At 36.5% G+C, this 15,780-nt stretch overlaps 2 protein-coding genes across 8 annotated transcripts in view; both read left to right on the top strand.

Moving 5' to 3' along the window:
* The window catches only part of LOC143381653 (cytochrome P450 2C19-like), a 162,103-nt gene that overhangs the window by 126,486 nt on the left and 19,837 nt on the right, over positions 1–15,780 (top strand). For 3 of the 7 annotated variants that reach the window (XM_076835366.1, XM_076835359.1, XM_076835365.1), the window contains 2 exons: positions 2,838–2,998; positions 13,178–13,354. In XM_076835366.1, the coding sequence (XP_076691481.1) occupies positions 2,838–2,998; positions 13,178–13,354 (338 nt within the window). Of the gene's footprint in view, positions 1–2,837; positions 2,999–13,177; positions 13,360–15,709; positions 15,721–15,780 lie in introns of all 7 variants that reach the window. The other 4 variants (XM_076835362.1, XM_076835360.1, XM_076835361.1 and 1 more) reach the window with 3 other exon arrangements.
* Positions 3,209–12,187, top strand: LOC143381494 (OTU domain-containing protein 5). Its single transcript, XM_076835162.1, is given in 10 exon segments — positions 3,209–3,271; positions 4,335–4,562; positions 4,605–4,642; positions 4,644–4,769; positions 4,771–4,977; positions 4,979–5,177; positions 5,179–5,321; positions 5,323–5,379; positions 11,804–11,970; positions 11,973–12,187. Coding segments are annotated over 10 exon segments (1,443 nt in total).

Here is a 15,780-nt window from a genome sequence, read left to right as displayed (position 1 = left end):
CTGTATGTTGAACAAAACTTGCATCCCTGGAATGAACTCCACTTGATCACGATGCACTATTTTTAAAGACTTTTTTGTATGCAATTTGCCAGAATTTTATTGATAATTTTTACATCAATGTTCATCAGAGATATTGGTCTAAAGTTCATTGAACATTTTAATAGTCAGTTTTTTATAATTTTACTGTGGAATTTCATCCACTTATGCAGGATTCTTTGATAGGAAATTGTGTATTTTGGGGGGGAGGTGGGATTTGTTTTCCTGTTACCTTATGTTTTCAGAAGTCTTAGAGTTTTGAATCAATTGAGATGAATTCCCCTTCCTCTTTTATAAGCATATTCTTTCATGTATAGTTATCTTTCTTGTTCTAATATTTTTCTCTGTTTTTTTTTGTTTGTTTCTTTGTTTTGATATATGAGTAGGACTCAAGGAGTGGGATCTGGAGTTCCCCTCTGGTTGTTCCTCCTTGGGACATGGTTGTTGGTTTAGGGCTTTTGTCTCCACAATTATGTGATTTGAACTAATGATAAGGCTCAGGTGGGGCTAGATCACTTGTGGATTGAGATTCACTGCTGCTTGGGCTAGTTGTATGCATTTTTCAGCATCAGGATCCCAACTCTGTGATCTTGAAGTGTCCCAATCACTTTCTAGTCCCTCTTAGAGAGAAGGAGATCCAAGAATAACACTAATGCCACCAACAGAGGCAGCCCTAAGATAAATGTCCAATGTCTACTTTGACACTAACTGCCACCTACATAGGAATGGTGGGGTCAGCATTTAACATCAATACATACAGTAAAAAGCTGTGAACTAGAGTGAGCATTCAACAGCAGGAGTCTACTATGCAATCCATGTTCTTTCATGTATAGTTATCTTTCTTGTATTAATAGTTACAACATAAATGGGGTTAGAATTACATAAACTATATAATTCTAGCATTCAGTAGGATTCCAGATTCTTAGGGAAAAAGAAAATGAGATAAGAAGGTGAGAAAAAGTTTTAAATATTTTAAAAAGGGATCAGAGGAGATGCAGGAGGTGGGTAGTTGCTGTAGGGTACAAAAAAAATAACAGTGATAAAAAAAAGAAAGAAAGTAGTAACAGGAAAATTCAATTGTTAGTGGGAGAAGATAGTGAAGAAGGGATGATAAGAGGAACAAGAACCAAGGTGTGAACAAACCAGTCAATGTAAGATCAAAACAACTCTAACCCTCATATAGTTATACCAAATTGAGTCAAATCAAGGCTAAATCAGAAACAAGAGCAGGAGAAAGTAATTAATTTGAAATTAAAGTTACATAAACATACATATATTTTTTTCAAATCTATCAATGCAATGAGAAGACACTCATCTACACACATACACCCATGTACACAAACACAGAATCTTGCATAATGGAAAACAGTAAAAGATAATATAATGTGATTAAATGATGTTTGGAAAAAAAGTGTTAAAAAGTTTAAATTTAAAGAAAAAAATATTAAAATGGAAAATGGTGAGGATAAAAGAACAAAGAAAAAAAGGTTAAAAACAAAACAAGAGAAAAAACTCTACTTTAAAAAAAAGGGGCTTATTTTTCACTGAGGTAGTCAAAACTCTTGGCAGAGATGGATTTTTATTATTTGTATTTATTTTTGATATTACAATCTCCTTTTCACATTATTTCCTTCCAAGGTATGAACTCACCCATAGTCTCCTTTTCGTTCTTCTCCACTGGTTCATCACATGATTCTTTCAGCCACTCATTACATACAAAAAGTTTCCAGGTACTCAGTATACTCTCCTTTTTACCTCAGTGCTGTACTGTGTAAAGACTTTATAGACACAAGTTTATTCTGCTCTGAATACTCAAATTATGATGATTAACATAGTCTTTGCCATTAGCAAGTAAATTCCTGGGGTTAATGGGATATAGGTAAAAGCAGTGAATGAGAATTGAGCATATTAAACTCCATTATTTAACAATCTAAGTTTTCAAAGTTAACTCAGGTTTAATGTAAAAGTAATGCTTTGTTTTAATTCCTATAAATATTTTCCTGCCAGATGATGGGTAGATAAAATATTGCTTAAAAGATCTAAATTAGCGTTATTTGTGTATGAATACTTGAATTATTATGTGAGAAATATTTTTCAAAATAGCAGAACCTTTGAATTTAATGGGTATAAGTAAAAGCAAGGGGTGTGGATTGAATATAATAAACTCTCTTACTTAAGTAGCTAGGCTACAATGGCCAGCTAAGGTTTCAGGTATAGGTGATGTGCTGGCTTAATGCATTTTATTTTGCTCTTAGGGGAATTTGCAGGTATAATAGTGCTGAAAATTTCTGAAGTATGTTTATCTGTTAACAAAGACATAGTGTGTTAGTTTTATATTTTAATGGCATTTTCATATCATATCTAATTCTTTTTTATTAAATTATTTAATTATTCTAATTTGTTATACACGATGGCAGAATGCAATGCATTTCATATTGCACACATAGAGCCCAATTTTTCAAGTCACTGATTGTACATAAAGTATTTTCACACCATTCATGTCTTACACATGTACTTAGGGTAATGATGTCTAACTCATTCCACCATCACTCCTGCCCGCTTGCCTCCTCCCCCTCCCTCCCCTTTGCCCTATCTAAAGTTCCTCCATTCCTCCCATGCTACCCACCCCATCACCATTTTAAGTCAGCATACTTACATCAAAGAAAATATTCGGACTTTGGGTTTTTGAGATTGGCTTACTTTACTTAGCATTATATTCTCCAACTCCATCCATTTACCTGCAAATGACATGATTTTATTCTCTTTTAATGCTGAGTAATGTTTCATATCTAATTCTTTAGGCTCACCCTGTGATCCCACCTTCAACCTGAGCTCTGCTGTCTGCAATGTTATCAACACCATTATTTTCCATAATCGTTATGACTATAATGATCCATGTTTTCTCGACTTGTTGCAAAGGCTAAATGAAATTTTCAGGATTCTAGGCACCCGATGGATTCAGGTAAGGACAAGTTACTTTCTTCCTAAGAAAACACTTGTAGTTCGTTTTATTTTTTGTTTGTTTGTTTTATGGTTTTTTTTCCCAGATATATCCAAAATTATATATGACTGTGAGGTGAAGTTAATTGTTTGGACTCCACTGTCCTGCCTAGAGCATCATGTTTGAATATTTGGGAAAGGTGCTTGAGTTCCTTATTCAACACTCAAGAAAATGAAGGTGCACATCTATGGCTTGCTTTCAAGTCTGTTGGTCCATTATCCCGTGGATATCCTAGTAAATCTGAGAAGCTCTGATTCTATAAGGACTTTGATGACTGCCCAAAGGATGACCATGTCTTTCAGTGGACATCCTGGTACATTTTGAAAGTTTCCATTGCCCACAAGACCTGCCCTATAATCTACACTTAGAGAGCTTTCACATACCTGGCAGGAATATCTCAACACAGGAAGAGGATATCTTTAAGGCAGGAGAATATTAGGGCCAAAGAAACTGAGAGAAATCACTGAGTTCATGGAGGGGTGTTCAGTATGGTTGCCATCCTAGCTAAAAAGATCACTGGGTTAGGGATGACAAAACAGTTGGTTTTATGGTATGTGAATCATAAAAACTCACAATTTCACCCTGTGCTAAATTGACATGTCCTATACTCTACTGAATTAATATGTGAGTAGTCTTTACAAGTTGCTCAACCACTCTCATGGACAACTGAGCTTCTCAGTTTCTTTGAGCTCCTTCCATTTCTGAAACACTCATCCCATGTCTGAGCTTTATGTTCTCCATAAGATAATCCCAAATTCCTTAATGTCGTTTGTAACAATACAAAATGTGAATCATGTTAATACAGGTCTTCTTATATTTTTTTAGTTGTGGGAAAAATTATGTAGAATATCTTTTAAAAATTGCCTTTATAGAAGAGGAGTAACTTAAGAATTTAGAAAATAGTTATCTTTTTTTTTTTATTCTCTGGTCCTAAGTTTCTCTCAACACAGGAAGAGGATATCTTTAAGGCAGGAGAATATTAGGGCCAAAGAAACTGAGAGAAATCACTGAGTTCATGGAGGGGTGTTCAGTGTGGTTGCCATACTAAGTGTAGAGAATTTGGTCATGATTACAACAAAAATTACAATTTAAGACAGGCTTGCAATCTCAGCAACTGGGGAGGCTGAGGCAGTAGGATTCAAAATTGGAGGTAGCCTGGGCAATGCAGTGAGGCCCTAAGCAACAAAGGAAAAAAAAAAAAGAAGTCACTGCCTTTCTACCTCACCCCATTAAGGAGTCACTGAGGTGTGGAGGATGTGGAAATGGGTTGGTAGCAACAGCAACCCATGTGTCATAGCGGCCCTTCTGGGCTTCACCACCATCCCAAGGACCCCTAATGAAACCTCCCAGTGCTCTACACTGCTGGGTGCTGGTCGTGCTGCCCTGTGCAGTGGCAGGTCCTTGGCCACAATAGGCATCACCACCTCTTTCTGGGGGCCAAGGTGGTCACGGCAGTGCTCTGGGTGACACACTGGATGTGGGCATGGATGGCTGCTACTTTGGGCCATGCACAGCAAGCTCTGATGTCAAGCACCAGTGTTGGTGCAGTTGATGGGGCAGAACAGAGCCCAAGGAGATCACAGAGGGCTACAATAGTGAAGATGGATAGAGCAGCTTCAGCACCCATGGAAGCCACGGACCCTGCTACTTTTGAACAGCACAAGCTTTGGTTTGAAAAGGTCCCACAGGACAAGAAAGGCTTCAACATCAAGCAGATGAAGGAAGAAGGCCCCATTTCAGACTGTAGCTCACAAGGTAGGTGGAGACCAAGACTTGAAAGAAGTTGTAGACATGCACTGTGTGGACTACCTGATGAAGAATGCTAACTACTTTTCCAACTGTGTCACAGAAGACTTTATTACCTGCATCAACCGGAAGTGGAAAGATAGCTGCCTTGGCAACCACATTGTGATGCAGGTCAGAGCAGACATGTACAACCGTTGAGGGAGCTATACAGTATAGCACAGCACCTAACCATCAAAATGAGAATGAGCCCATCCATTTCAACTATCATCAGAATATCCACTGTAATTCAGTGTTGAATTCTGACAAGGCCACCATCGGGGTGGGGCCTGGCCTGCCATCATTCAAATCAGGGTTCACAGAGCAGTCCCTGAAGAATGCTGTAAAAGCATTGGAGAGTGGAGGAATCGGAGATTGAACAGCAAATCTTAGACAACAAGAAATGGGCCACAGACTCAGAGGCCATGAATGAGGACATAGAGGAACAGGTGGCTCTGGAATCCCACCTACATTGGCTGAGAGAGAAACAGACCCACCAGGTTAAGCCAGCCCTGGAAAGCCAACAGGACCTGTAGTTTGGCCCCACCAGTGTGCTCTAAGCCATCCATGAAATACATGAGGATCTTCTCTCAGCATGAAGCCAGGGAGATTTAGGTTTGGCCTTGGGAATTATCTGTGGCTCTCCCATACAATAGATTACCCAATGCACATGATCTTTATCTCCACTCTGCTAGGAAGATCCCCCATAGTAGCTCTGGAGATGGGAGTAACCTGTTAGGAACTGAATAGCCCAGCTTTGATCTTTTTTGGTAAAGAATATTCTATGGAAGACTTGATGTTTCTCAATATAAATAAAGTAGGCACCGGCTCCATTTTGCCATAGTGTATCCATAAACTCAATCCCTCTGATCAGCTCACCCATCCTACTTTCTGTTTTTTGGGTTTTTGTTGTTGTTGTTGTTGTTGTTGTTTTGTTTTGTTTGTCATTCTATTTTTCTTAGCTTTTATTTCTCAACCAGCCCATTCCACCAAGGAGACCCCCATTTCCATTACCTGCACAGGATGCAGGGGAGAACTGGCGCCTGGAACTGGGAACCTCATGGTATGGAATTGAAAGGTAACTAGTGGGAGTTTGGCCCTCTCTTGCAGAAAAAGCACGCTTGTGGATATTATGGGTTATCATTTTGTGGATTAGTATAAGGAGAGAGGAGAGGGGAAAGTTTTTATCATGGGACGTTAAACACGGAGAACTCTTTTTCTTCAGAGAAAGAAATCTGTTTTGCAATTCTGAAGACAATAATAAAACAAAAGGGAAAAGATATTTTTAAAAAGTCCATACGCCAGCCCGCAGACAGGGAGAAATCTGTCCATAGAAGAAATGGGCCACAGACTCAGAAGCCATGAATGAGGCAAGCAGGCGGACCAGAGGCTAGAGGTGGCCAAGAAAGCACCAGCCCTGGCGAGGGAGCCAGACACCTAACCGCAGCGGTGGCAACGGCAGCGGCCATTACTGCTGCAGCTCTTGGCTTGGTGGCGCCTGGGGCCAACGTGGTCGCTCTGCCGGCGGGGGGGGGGGGGGGGGGGGGGGGCGTGTCCAGCCAGGACTACCAGTATTCTAACTTCAGATGGACAAACATGGAAAGCACTCAAGACAGACCAGCGCGCAGGGTGGGAACCCAGAGCTGCAGGCGCGATTTCGGGACACATGGAAGGCACGGGCAGGCAGCTCAGGACAGGCGGCAGCGACGTGGCAAATTTTTTTCTGCCCCGGCTTCTTCCAAGCCCCGCCTCCCGCAGCCTAGGAAGGCTTTCTCAGGCTTTCTCTCAGTGCCTCCCACCGTCGCCGGGGGTGCCTTCCAGGCCTGCCCTCCAGCTTTGCCAAGCCTGCGTGTTGCATGCTGCTCCTTAAAGAGGAAAGCCCGGCTACAAAATGTTCTTTCATTTTTTCCAAAGAAATGCTCGTTAACGAAAAAAGTTTTTTACAAATTCCAAGCCAACAAATCCCTGTGTCTTTAATAGCAGCCTTGTGTTTAACTCCCCCCACCACCACCCATGCTGAGTTAAATAAACTAATCCTAACGCCAATAACAGGTTTGTCCAAGAAACTTCATTTCCTATTCTCTCTATAGCTGCACTACTAAGGAAGAGTTGTAAAAACTTTTTCTAACAATAATAATTCTAATAAAGCTTCTTGATTATTATTTTTTTCTTCACGGATGTTATTGGGAATAAATCTGACAATTATGAAAATAAAATGCTGACATCTGCAATATCTGAAATATCTTATGTTTTGGTAATTACCATATTTTTAAATCTTCTGATTTCTACACATACGCACAAGATTTCTATTTTAACTGCGTTACATAATGACAAAGTTTACATAGATAAAAAGTGCACTCATAATATTTGAAGTAAAATAAAAATGGATCAAAATACTTTTAAATCACGTGATTTAATAAGATTCAATTCAAAGTGGGTAATTAAACGAAAATAAACAATGTCTTCATTCTTAATACATATTTTTCCAGCTGGTTAAATAATCTACATAATTTTTAATTTATAGGATAATTAACATTGTGTCTATTTGCTTCTCACAATTTTTCTTCAACAGGAAATATAACTCATATTACTATGTACATTTACCCACTGCCCCACCTTTTACAGCTAAAGATAAAGTCGAGGATAATTTAATTCATTATATAAATGCCTATTTCAAGAGATATTTGTTGACTAATAAGGTTAAGATGCTAATATTAAGTAATCTTAACTCCTATTATTTATGTTTTCATAAAATGGTTAACATATATAATTCTTAGTACAAAGGTGTCCAAAAACTCTGGCTACATTTCCATTAAAATATTTCTTCTTATTAAAATACAATAATTTATCTAGATTCAAAGATTTACAAAAATTGTATCAAAATGTATCCAAAAAGAAGAATCCTAGAGGAAAGAAAGAAATGCTTCTACAGAGAGGAAAGAAAAATTAGACACACCTAAAAGAAGAAAGAAAATACTTCTGGGAAAAAATGTCTTTATGTATTAAAGGCTTTAATAATAGAAAGAGAAGTTACATACAGAAAGATCTAAATAGGTGATATTTGAATAGATGGAAAAGTTTATATGTAACTAACTTGGTTATAAGTACATGAGACAGTCAATTAAAGTTATTTAAGCCTTTTTCCTATGATCAAATATTACTATGCTAATGTAAATCAAAATACAAATTAATCTCTTATGCCTAGAAAATTTTATTATTTAAAAAAGAGCTAATTTTGGGCTGGGTTTGTGGCTCAATGGTAGAGTATTTGCCTAGCATGTGCGAGGCCCTGGGTTCGATCCTCAGCACCACATATAAATAAAGAAAATAAACATATTGTGTCCAACTACAACTAAAGAATAAATATTTTTTAAAGATTGTGAAAAAGCACTAATTTTTAAGAAATTAAGATTCATACATTTTTGATTGAATGGTAAATGTTTTCAAATACCATCTTGAGTTCCAAGTTTCAAATTTCTCTTTGAAAGCTAAATTTAATTGATTCAAAAGCATCAGGATAATTATGATAATTATTACTAATTCTTATATATCAATTATATCTCTGTTTCCTAAATATATAAATCCTTAAAGTATGGGTTTAAGAGAACAATTTACTAAACTGATGCTCTACAGACTAAAGTCTTTATAATGGTCTCTTCCAACTCATACAATAATAACAAAATAATTAAAAATCTAATCATATGATTTATTCTTCTATGATTATATAATATATAGCTTATATGTTACTCTCTACACTAGGAAATAAACTTATCTATATTTTTAAAAGACAATTGAGAGATACTAACTTATTTAAAGGGTAACATTATAAAATATAAAAATGTTTTAAGACCTTGTCTCAAGAAGGGATTAAAGGTTCTCTTAATTTGTCTATTTCATATTCTAGATATAACATTAAAATGTGTCAACTAGTTTATATTGACCCAAAGGATTATATACCAAAGTTTATAGACTGAAATTTATATGAAAAACTAAGATTAATTTCAAGATTAAAACACCTTACCTAACTTTTGCCAAGAGACCCATTGTTACAAAAATTAAGAGGGTACATATAAAAATTCACAAAATTCTACTGTCCGTAGAGAACTACAGTTAATATTTAGTACTTAGCCTTCTAAACTCTTCTCTATACATATAGATATACATATTTTATATAAATATAGGATCATTTTAATATTTTCAAAACTTATAAAATCATTTTAAATTATACATAGTTAAAGCTCTTTAACAATGTGAGTTTGATGTCAAATTTTTTATCATATAGTTCCTTTATCCAAAATCTTATGTTAAACACTTGAGTTAATCTTACTACCTTAAAATCAAAATTATTAAAAATATTCATATAGCGGTATCTTTATACATAAATATTGTTTTAGCGTAAGTCCCTTGAGATGTCATTGCCATATTAGTTTCTAAATTTTACTAAATAATTTATTAAATCGCTGTCTTAAATAATACTACTGTTTCACTTTTACTTATCAATATTTAAAGTACCAATACTTAGATCAACATTAGATTTTATGATAATAAATTTTTCCTAAATTGGTAAGTAAAAGTCTATTCATTCTTCTATTTCATTTTTTGTTATATATATATATATATATATATATATATATATATATATATATATATATATACACACTCATATTACACCCATCCATGTGACTAGATTTAACCATACTGGCTACAGTAGAAACCTAACTATATGTTGGTCCCATAATGAACATATTGGCTATTTAATGGTAACTTTTGAGGAAAGAACAACATAGGAGGGACCTAGACCAACCATTTATACTGGTCCTTAGAACTTAATATTGTATTTATATGTCTGGACAGTTGTTAAAATAGAATGATTGTTGGGCTGAGGTTGTGGCTTAGTGGTAGAGTACTTGCCTAATATGGATGAGGCACTGGGTTTGATCCTCAGCACCACATAATAATAAATAAATAAAAATAAAGGCATTGTATCCACCTACAACTAAAAAAAAATAGAATGATTGTTGAAATAGAATTTTCTCATAACAAGCCAGTTATTTCCACAGAATATCCACCAATATTTTACTGCCCCAATCATTCGAAAATAGAATTTGGCATCTTTCCTAAACTAATATGATATACAAATGCTTTGCCAGTGCAACATAAAATCTCTAATAGTGATAAATAAGTTTTGAGTTAACCTTCAAAAATTGATAAAAGGCAATCATCAAGATGCCACTTCCTATAAAAAGTCTAAAGCCAAGAAGGCTTAACATGGAAATACTGCCATTAAATGTGTTTCACTTCTACTTCTTAAATTTGCAAACAACCATATTTAATTTGGTAAAATATCTAAGAAGCTAGAAATATAATTGAGTTATCTAAAACAATTTTCAAAATATAAAAATAAGGTTAGATATACTATTATTTTGATTCTTTAAAAATCTGTATGATTTAGATTATTCCCTATTGTTTGGGTATTATTTACAGCCATATAATCAAGGCCAAATTAAAGCCTGGCAAACCAATTGATGTTACACTAGAAAGATCAATAATTCGCATTTGGATTTATAATAGTTATTTCTTATTTGATGAAAATTTGGGTCCTATATATCTTAGTGTATTCTTTCAGGCTTATATCTGTCTTCATATTCACTATATTTATGGACATAATTCATTTTCTCACGATTTATGAACCCTGAAAATTTCATTGATAATATTCTAACCTTCAGGGAAGATGATATTTAAAAAGATCTCTGGCTTTTAATTACTGCCTCATTTTCTCCATCTTACAAATGGCCCCATATCTAACTTTATAGGCCAGAACCAAAAGGAAGGTTCCTGCTGTGGCCTATGAGCCTATATTTAATCCTCTTATGTTTTAATTATTGGATATATAGAAATAAAAAACGGATAATAGATATCCTGAAAATTGTAAAAAATGTTATCTAACTAAGCTCATTTTCTTAATAAGTTGGCTCAAAATATTTCTAAAGTCCTATGCAATCAGGTAAGTATTAATAAGAGTTTACAACTAAATTGATTGTTCTAAAAGCTATTATAGATATCAATAATAAGCTTTCTACTCTCAAATTCAAACTAGTGCTTAAGTGCCATGCTAAATATAAGTAGGCCTGTATTACTACAGTCAAAATTTCATGTTTCCCAATGAAATTTGGAAAAAATTATAAATTATCTGATGGATGTTTGGCATAACAATAATAATAGCTTAAAACCTCATGGTTATACATCAGAGCACCCAGTATACTTAAAAAAGCAGGACCAATCTCATGGGCCCTGCATCTCTAGCTGATCAAATACTTTATAAATTAAATGGCTCCCATCTTGGAAACATGTTAAACCATTCTTCATAGTATATTATTGGAATAATATGTTTGCTACTAATTCTCTTTTCTATTGGGATGATAGGTTGTTGCACCCTTAGTACAAGAACCCAGGAACTTGAAATAAAGCTCATCATTTACATTTGCAAAATAAAAAGGGGGAATATGTGGAAAGCCATCTGTGAAATACTTGAGGATCTTCTCGCAGCATGAAACCAGAGAGATTTAGACTTGGGAACTATCCATGGCTCTCTCATGGAACTAGATTGCCCAATGCATATGACCTTTATCACTTTTATCTCTGCTCTGCTAGGAAAGTTCCCTGTAGGAGCTCCAGAGATGGTTGTAATCTGTTAGAAATGGAACAGCCAGCCTTTAACCTTTATTGGTAAAGAACGTTCTATGGAAGGCCTTTAATGTTTCTCAATATAAGTAAAGCAGGCGCGGGCTTCATTTTGCCATGGTCTAAAAGCTCAATCTGTCTGATCAACTTGCCCATCCTGCGCGTACTTTTGAAACTACTTTCTGTGTTCTGTGGGGTTTTTTTTTTGTCGTTCTATTTTTCTTAGCTTTTATTTCTCAGCCAGCCCATTTCATTGAGGGGAACCCCATTTCCACTGCCTGTGCTGGATGTGGGCGAGACCAGTGGCCTCCACTCCTCCTGGAAGGAAAAGACCAATTGGTCCTCAAGGCAGTATAGTTCATCCTCGTCACCTGAGTACCTTGAGCTGCATACCAAGCTGAGCATCAAGACCCGTTTCCCAGGCACTATCTTAGCTCTTTCCAAACCTCCTTCACCCAGCACACCAGGTACAAACAGTTCTTGGCAGGGCCCCAGTGGGCCACCTCTCCCCATGTGTCCCTCTACCATGCTCTGGAGTGCCAAGCCCTCATTCAGTAATGGTCCTCCTCTGCCTTCTGTTTGAATGATTGGGATGACAGTGAGATCCTAGTGTGGGGGCTAGGGTTGTTCTAATGGGAATACCGAGAAAGTATAAAGAAAAGTGAAGGGCACAGAGACACACTCTGAGACAAGAGTTGATGGAAACCTAGTGAGTGTAGACCATCTCCCGATCCCCTACTCTACCTTTGGTGCTGCCCCACCTCTTTGGCTTTCTTCCTTCTTGCCTCCCTTTCCTTTCTTCCCTCTCCACTCTTTTCCCTCTTCCTCACTTTCCTCCCTCTGTTGCTGCCACCACCACTTGTCTTCACCAGCTAACATGCCCTTTAGTGCCTGCCACAGTACCATGCCTGCATTCCACAGGGGACTTGGGCAAGGAACCCGAAGGTAGATGAGAGGCATGCAGAGAACTGACCATCTGGAGGCCAGGCAGCCCTAGAGGAGAGAGACACTGCCTGCCCTTCTTTCCTTCTAGATCAGATAAACTTCTTGTTTCTTCCTCCACAGTGATGCCAGGGAGGTGGGAGGAAGAAGTGGGAAATCTCCCTTCCCAGAATCCCAAGAATTTCTGAGTTTTCCATGATGCTTTTTTTTTTTCATGGATAAAGTGTACCTTTATCTTATAAAATCAACCAATTAAAAATGACAACAGCATTGGCTCTGGGAAGGTGGCATCTCTCTGGTTTGGGAGCAGTTCCCTGACCAAGGGACATGGAAGAGGAACAAAGATATGTTTCCATGGTCTTCTGGCCTCCAACTCCACAGAGGTGGGCAGAGAAACTAGAGTGTGAACAAGGTGGTGGGTGGTGGTTGGGTGGAATATGCCAGGTGCCAAACTAGTTTTGGACGATGAGACCCAACTTTGCTGCTCTACTCTGGCTTCCACCACCACTACTAGACTCTGGAATCTTAAGATAGGAAGCATCTGCAGCTGCTACCCAGGATTTGAGTGTAGAAAGTTGGAGCAACCTCAGCAGATGAGGCACCAATTCTTGGCAAAAGCCAAAATAAATGAATAAATAGATAGATATAATTTTTATTTCTTACCAGGGCTTGTTACATGGTGCATGCATGTTCCTTCACTATTGTTTTTAAATATGTTGTTGTTTTCTCTTACAGATCTACAATACTTTCCCGGCTCTCATTGATTATCTTCCAGGGAATCATAACATTATTTTTAAAAATATGAAATATATGCAAAATTATCTTTTGGAGAAAGTGAAAGAACATGAAGAATCACTAGATGTTAACAATCCTCGAGACTTCATTGATTATTTCCTGATAAAAATGGAGATGGTAAAGTGTGAACCTCAGCTCGGTTGTTTCATTGCTTGAGCATGTTGTGAGTCTTTTAACAGTTGTGTATTTTCCAGGGATGCTGAAAAGTTCAGGACAATATGCTTAAAACAAGTAGTTTTTCATAGATATGTATGAATCTCCATGAGGTATCATGGAAAACATAAAAATTTTTCTTTCTCTCTCTCTCTCTCTCTCTCTCTCTCTCTCTCTCTCTCTCTCTCTCTCTCTCGCTTTTTTTTTTTTTTTTTTTGGTACCAGGGATTACCAGGGATGCTTAACCACTGAGCCATATCCCAGTTTTTTGTTGTTGTTGTTTTTTGTTGCTGTTGCAGGGTTTTGTTTTTGAGACAGGGTTTTTCTAAGTTGCTTAAGGCCTAAGTTGTTGGCTTTGAACTCGTAATCCTCCTGCCTCAGCCTCCTGAGTCATTAGGATTATAGGCATGTACCACCATGTGGCTAAATTGAATTTCTTGAACATATTATTTAGATAAAAATAATTTAGCCAAGGATAAATTGACTGCAAACATAATTCTTTCAAGAGTTAACCAATAGAACATTTGTTAGACTGACTCAATAACAAGAAGAGAGGATACCAATAGCAAATGCAGAAATCAAAGTATGAACATAGCTATAGAGACACAATAATACCCAACCAAGTTAGAATGCATAAAATATGGCTGCGCACGGAGGTGCATGCCTATACTCTAGAGGCTGAGGAAAGAGGATCAGGAATTCAAAGCCAGCCTCAGCAAAAGTGAGGCACTAAGCAATCAGTGAGACCCTTTCTCTAAATAAAATACAAAATAGGACTGGGGATGTGGCTCAGTGGTCAAGTGCCCCTAAGTTTAATCCTGGTACCAAAAACAAAACATAAAACATCAAGTCATTACATGAAGATAGAGCTCATCCTGCACATGGTGTTTGGGAGCTTGGAAATGAATAGCTTATCTTAGATGGACTACCTGCATGTTCTACATATTGAAATAGATCTTAAAATATTTGCAGGGATGGACAGAAGAGTGAATCTCAGATAGATTGGATCATATCAATAGTTGTGTGTAATGAGAAAGAGTAGACTGACAGAATTCACCAATATACTCATATGGTCCCACATCTTTCTTAATAGATGTTCTTGATTGTGAATTCAATATCTTTACTTCTTGCGATTGTCACTTTTTCTATCTTGACCTTGAATCAACTTTGGTAATTTGTGTTTCCTGGTGCTTTTCCATGTATCCAGATTTTCTCAGTTGTTATTGCACAGTATTTTATGGTAATCTCACTTCACCTTTTTTATTTCTGCAAAATCAGTAGTTAAATCCCAGTTATCATTTCTGCGTTTAGTCATTGGTGTCTTCTCTTTTTTTGTTCTTGGTCAGTTGGGCTAATAATTTTGTTTACAGTTTCTGAGAAGGGATATTTAGTTCCAGTGATTGTTCAGCTCTTTTTTGTTTTTTCATGTCTTCATTTAGCCTGCTCTTATCTTCCTAGTCCAAGGTTGATTGGACTTCCATGTTTTCTGAAAAAAAAAATCACATTTTACTTTTATTGAAGATTATTGGGATATGATGACTTACTTCTCTTGCTGACTTCAATGTTCTTTGTTTTTGGTTTTCAACAGTTTAAGTAAATATGCCTCAGAACTAATCTCTTTGCTCTTATATCCTTCGTGGAGTTTATTGGGCTTCCTGCCTGTATAGATGCATCACTTTCTTTAAGTTTGAAAGATGGTGGTCATTATGTCTTTTAATGTTTTCTGTCTCTTTCCTCTGTCTTCTCAGTATGGGTTTCCCATAATTTGAAATATGCTGCAGTGGGTGGAATTCCACTTGTCTCTGGTTCTATTCATTATTGCTTCCTTTTCTTTCTTTCCTCAAACTACGTAATTTATGTTGTCTTGTCTTCATATTTCCTACTGATTTTTCCACTTCTTCAAATCTGCAGTTGAACATGTCTGATAAATTAAGTTTTTTGTCTATTGCATTTTTAGTTCCAGAATGTCTATCATTTACCTTTTATCATTAGTTTCTCTTCATTGTTATTCTGAGACTTTCATACATATATTCTCTCTCTCTTTTTTTTTTACTTCTTTGTATATGGTTTTCTTAAGATCTATGAGGATATGTGAGATATTTGACATAAAAATCTTTTCTGGTGAGTCCAACATGTGTATGGGTGGTTACCACCAAATTTATTTTTTAATTATTAATAAGCCATATTTTTTTCATTTTGTAGTGTGTAATTTATTGTTGATTACTGGTCTTTACTATATTGTAGTCAGTTAATTCAGGAAATAAGACCTTTCTTCCTGTCCGGCAATTACTATTGTTACATGATGAAGGCTGCAGTAAGTCATTTACTTGGTGATTTTTCCAAGTAATTTTTGCAAAGTCTACATTTCATGTCAAGTGTGACCACATGAC

This window comes from Callospermophilus lateralis, chromosome 15, assembly GCF_048772815.1.
Source record: "Callospermophilus lateralis isolate mCalLat2 chromosome 15, mCalLat2.hap1, whole genome shotgun sequence".
Taxonomy (NCBI): domain Eukaryota; kingdom Metazoa; phylum Chordata; class Mammalia; order Rodentia; family Sciuridae; genus Callospermophilus; species Callospermophilus lateralis.
The sequence above is the reverse complement of the archived record's forward strand: the minus strand, read 5'-3'. Positions and strand labels throughout refer to the sequence as shown.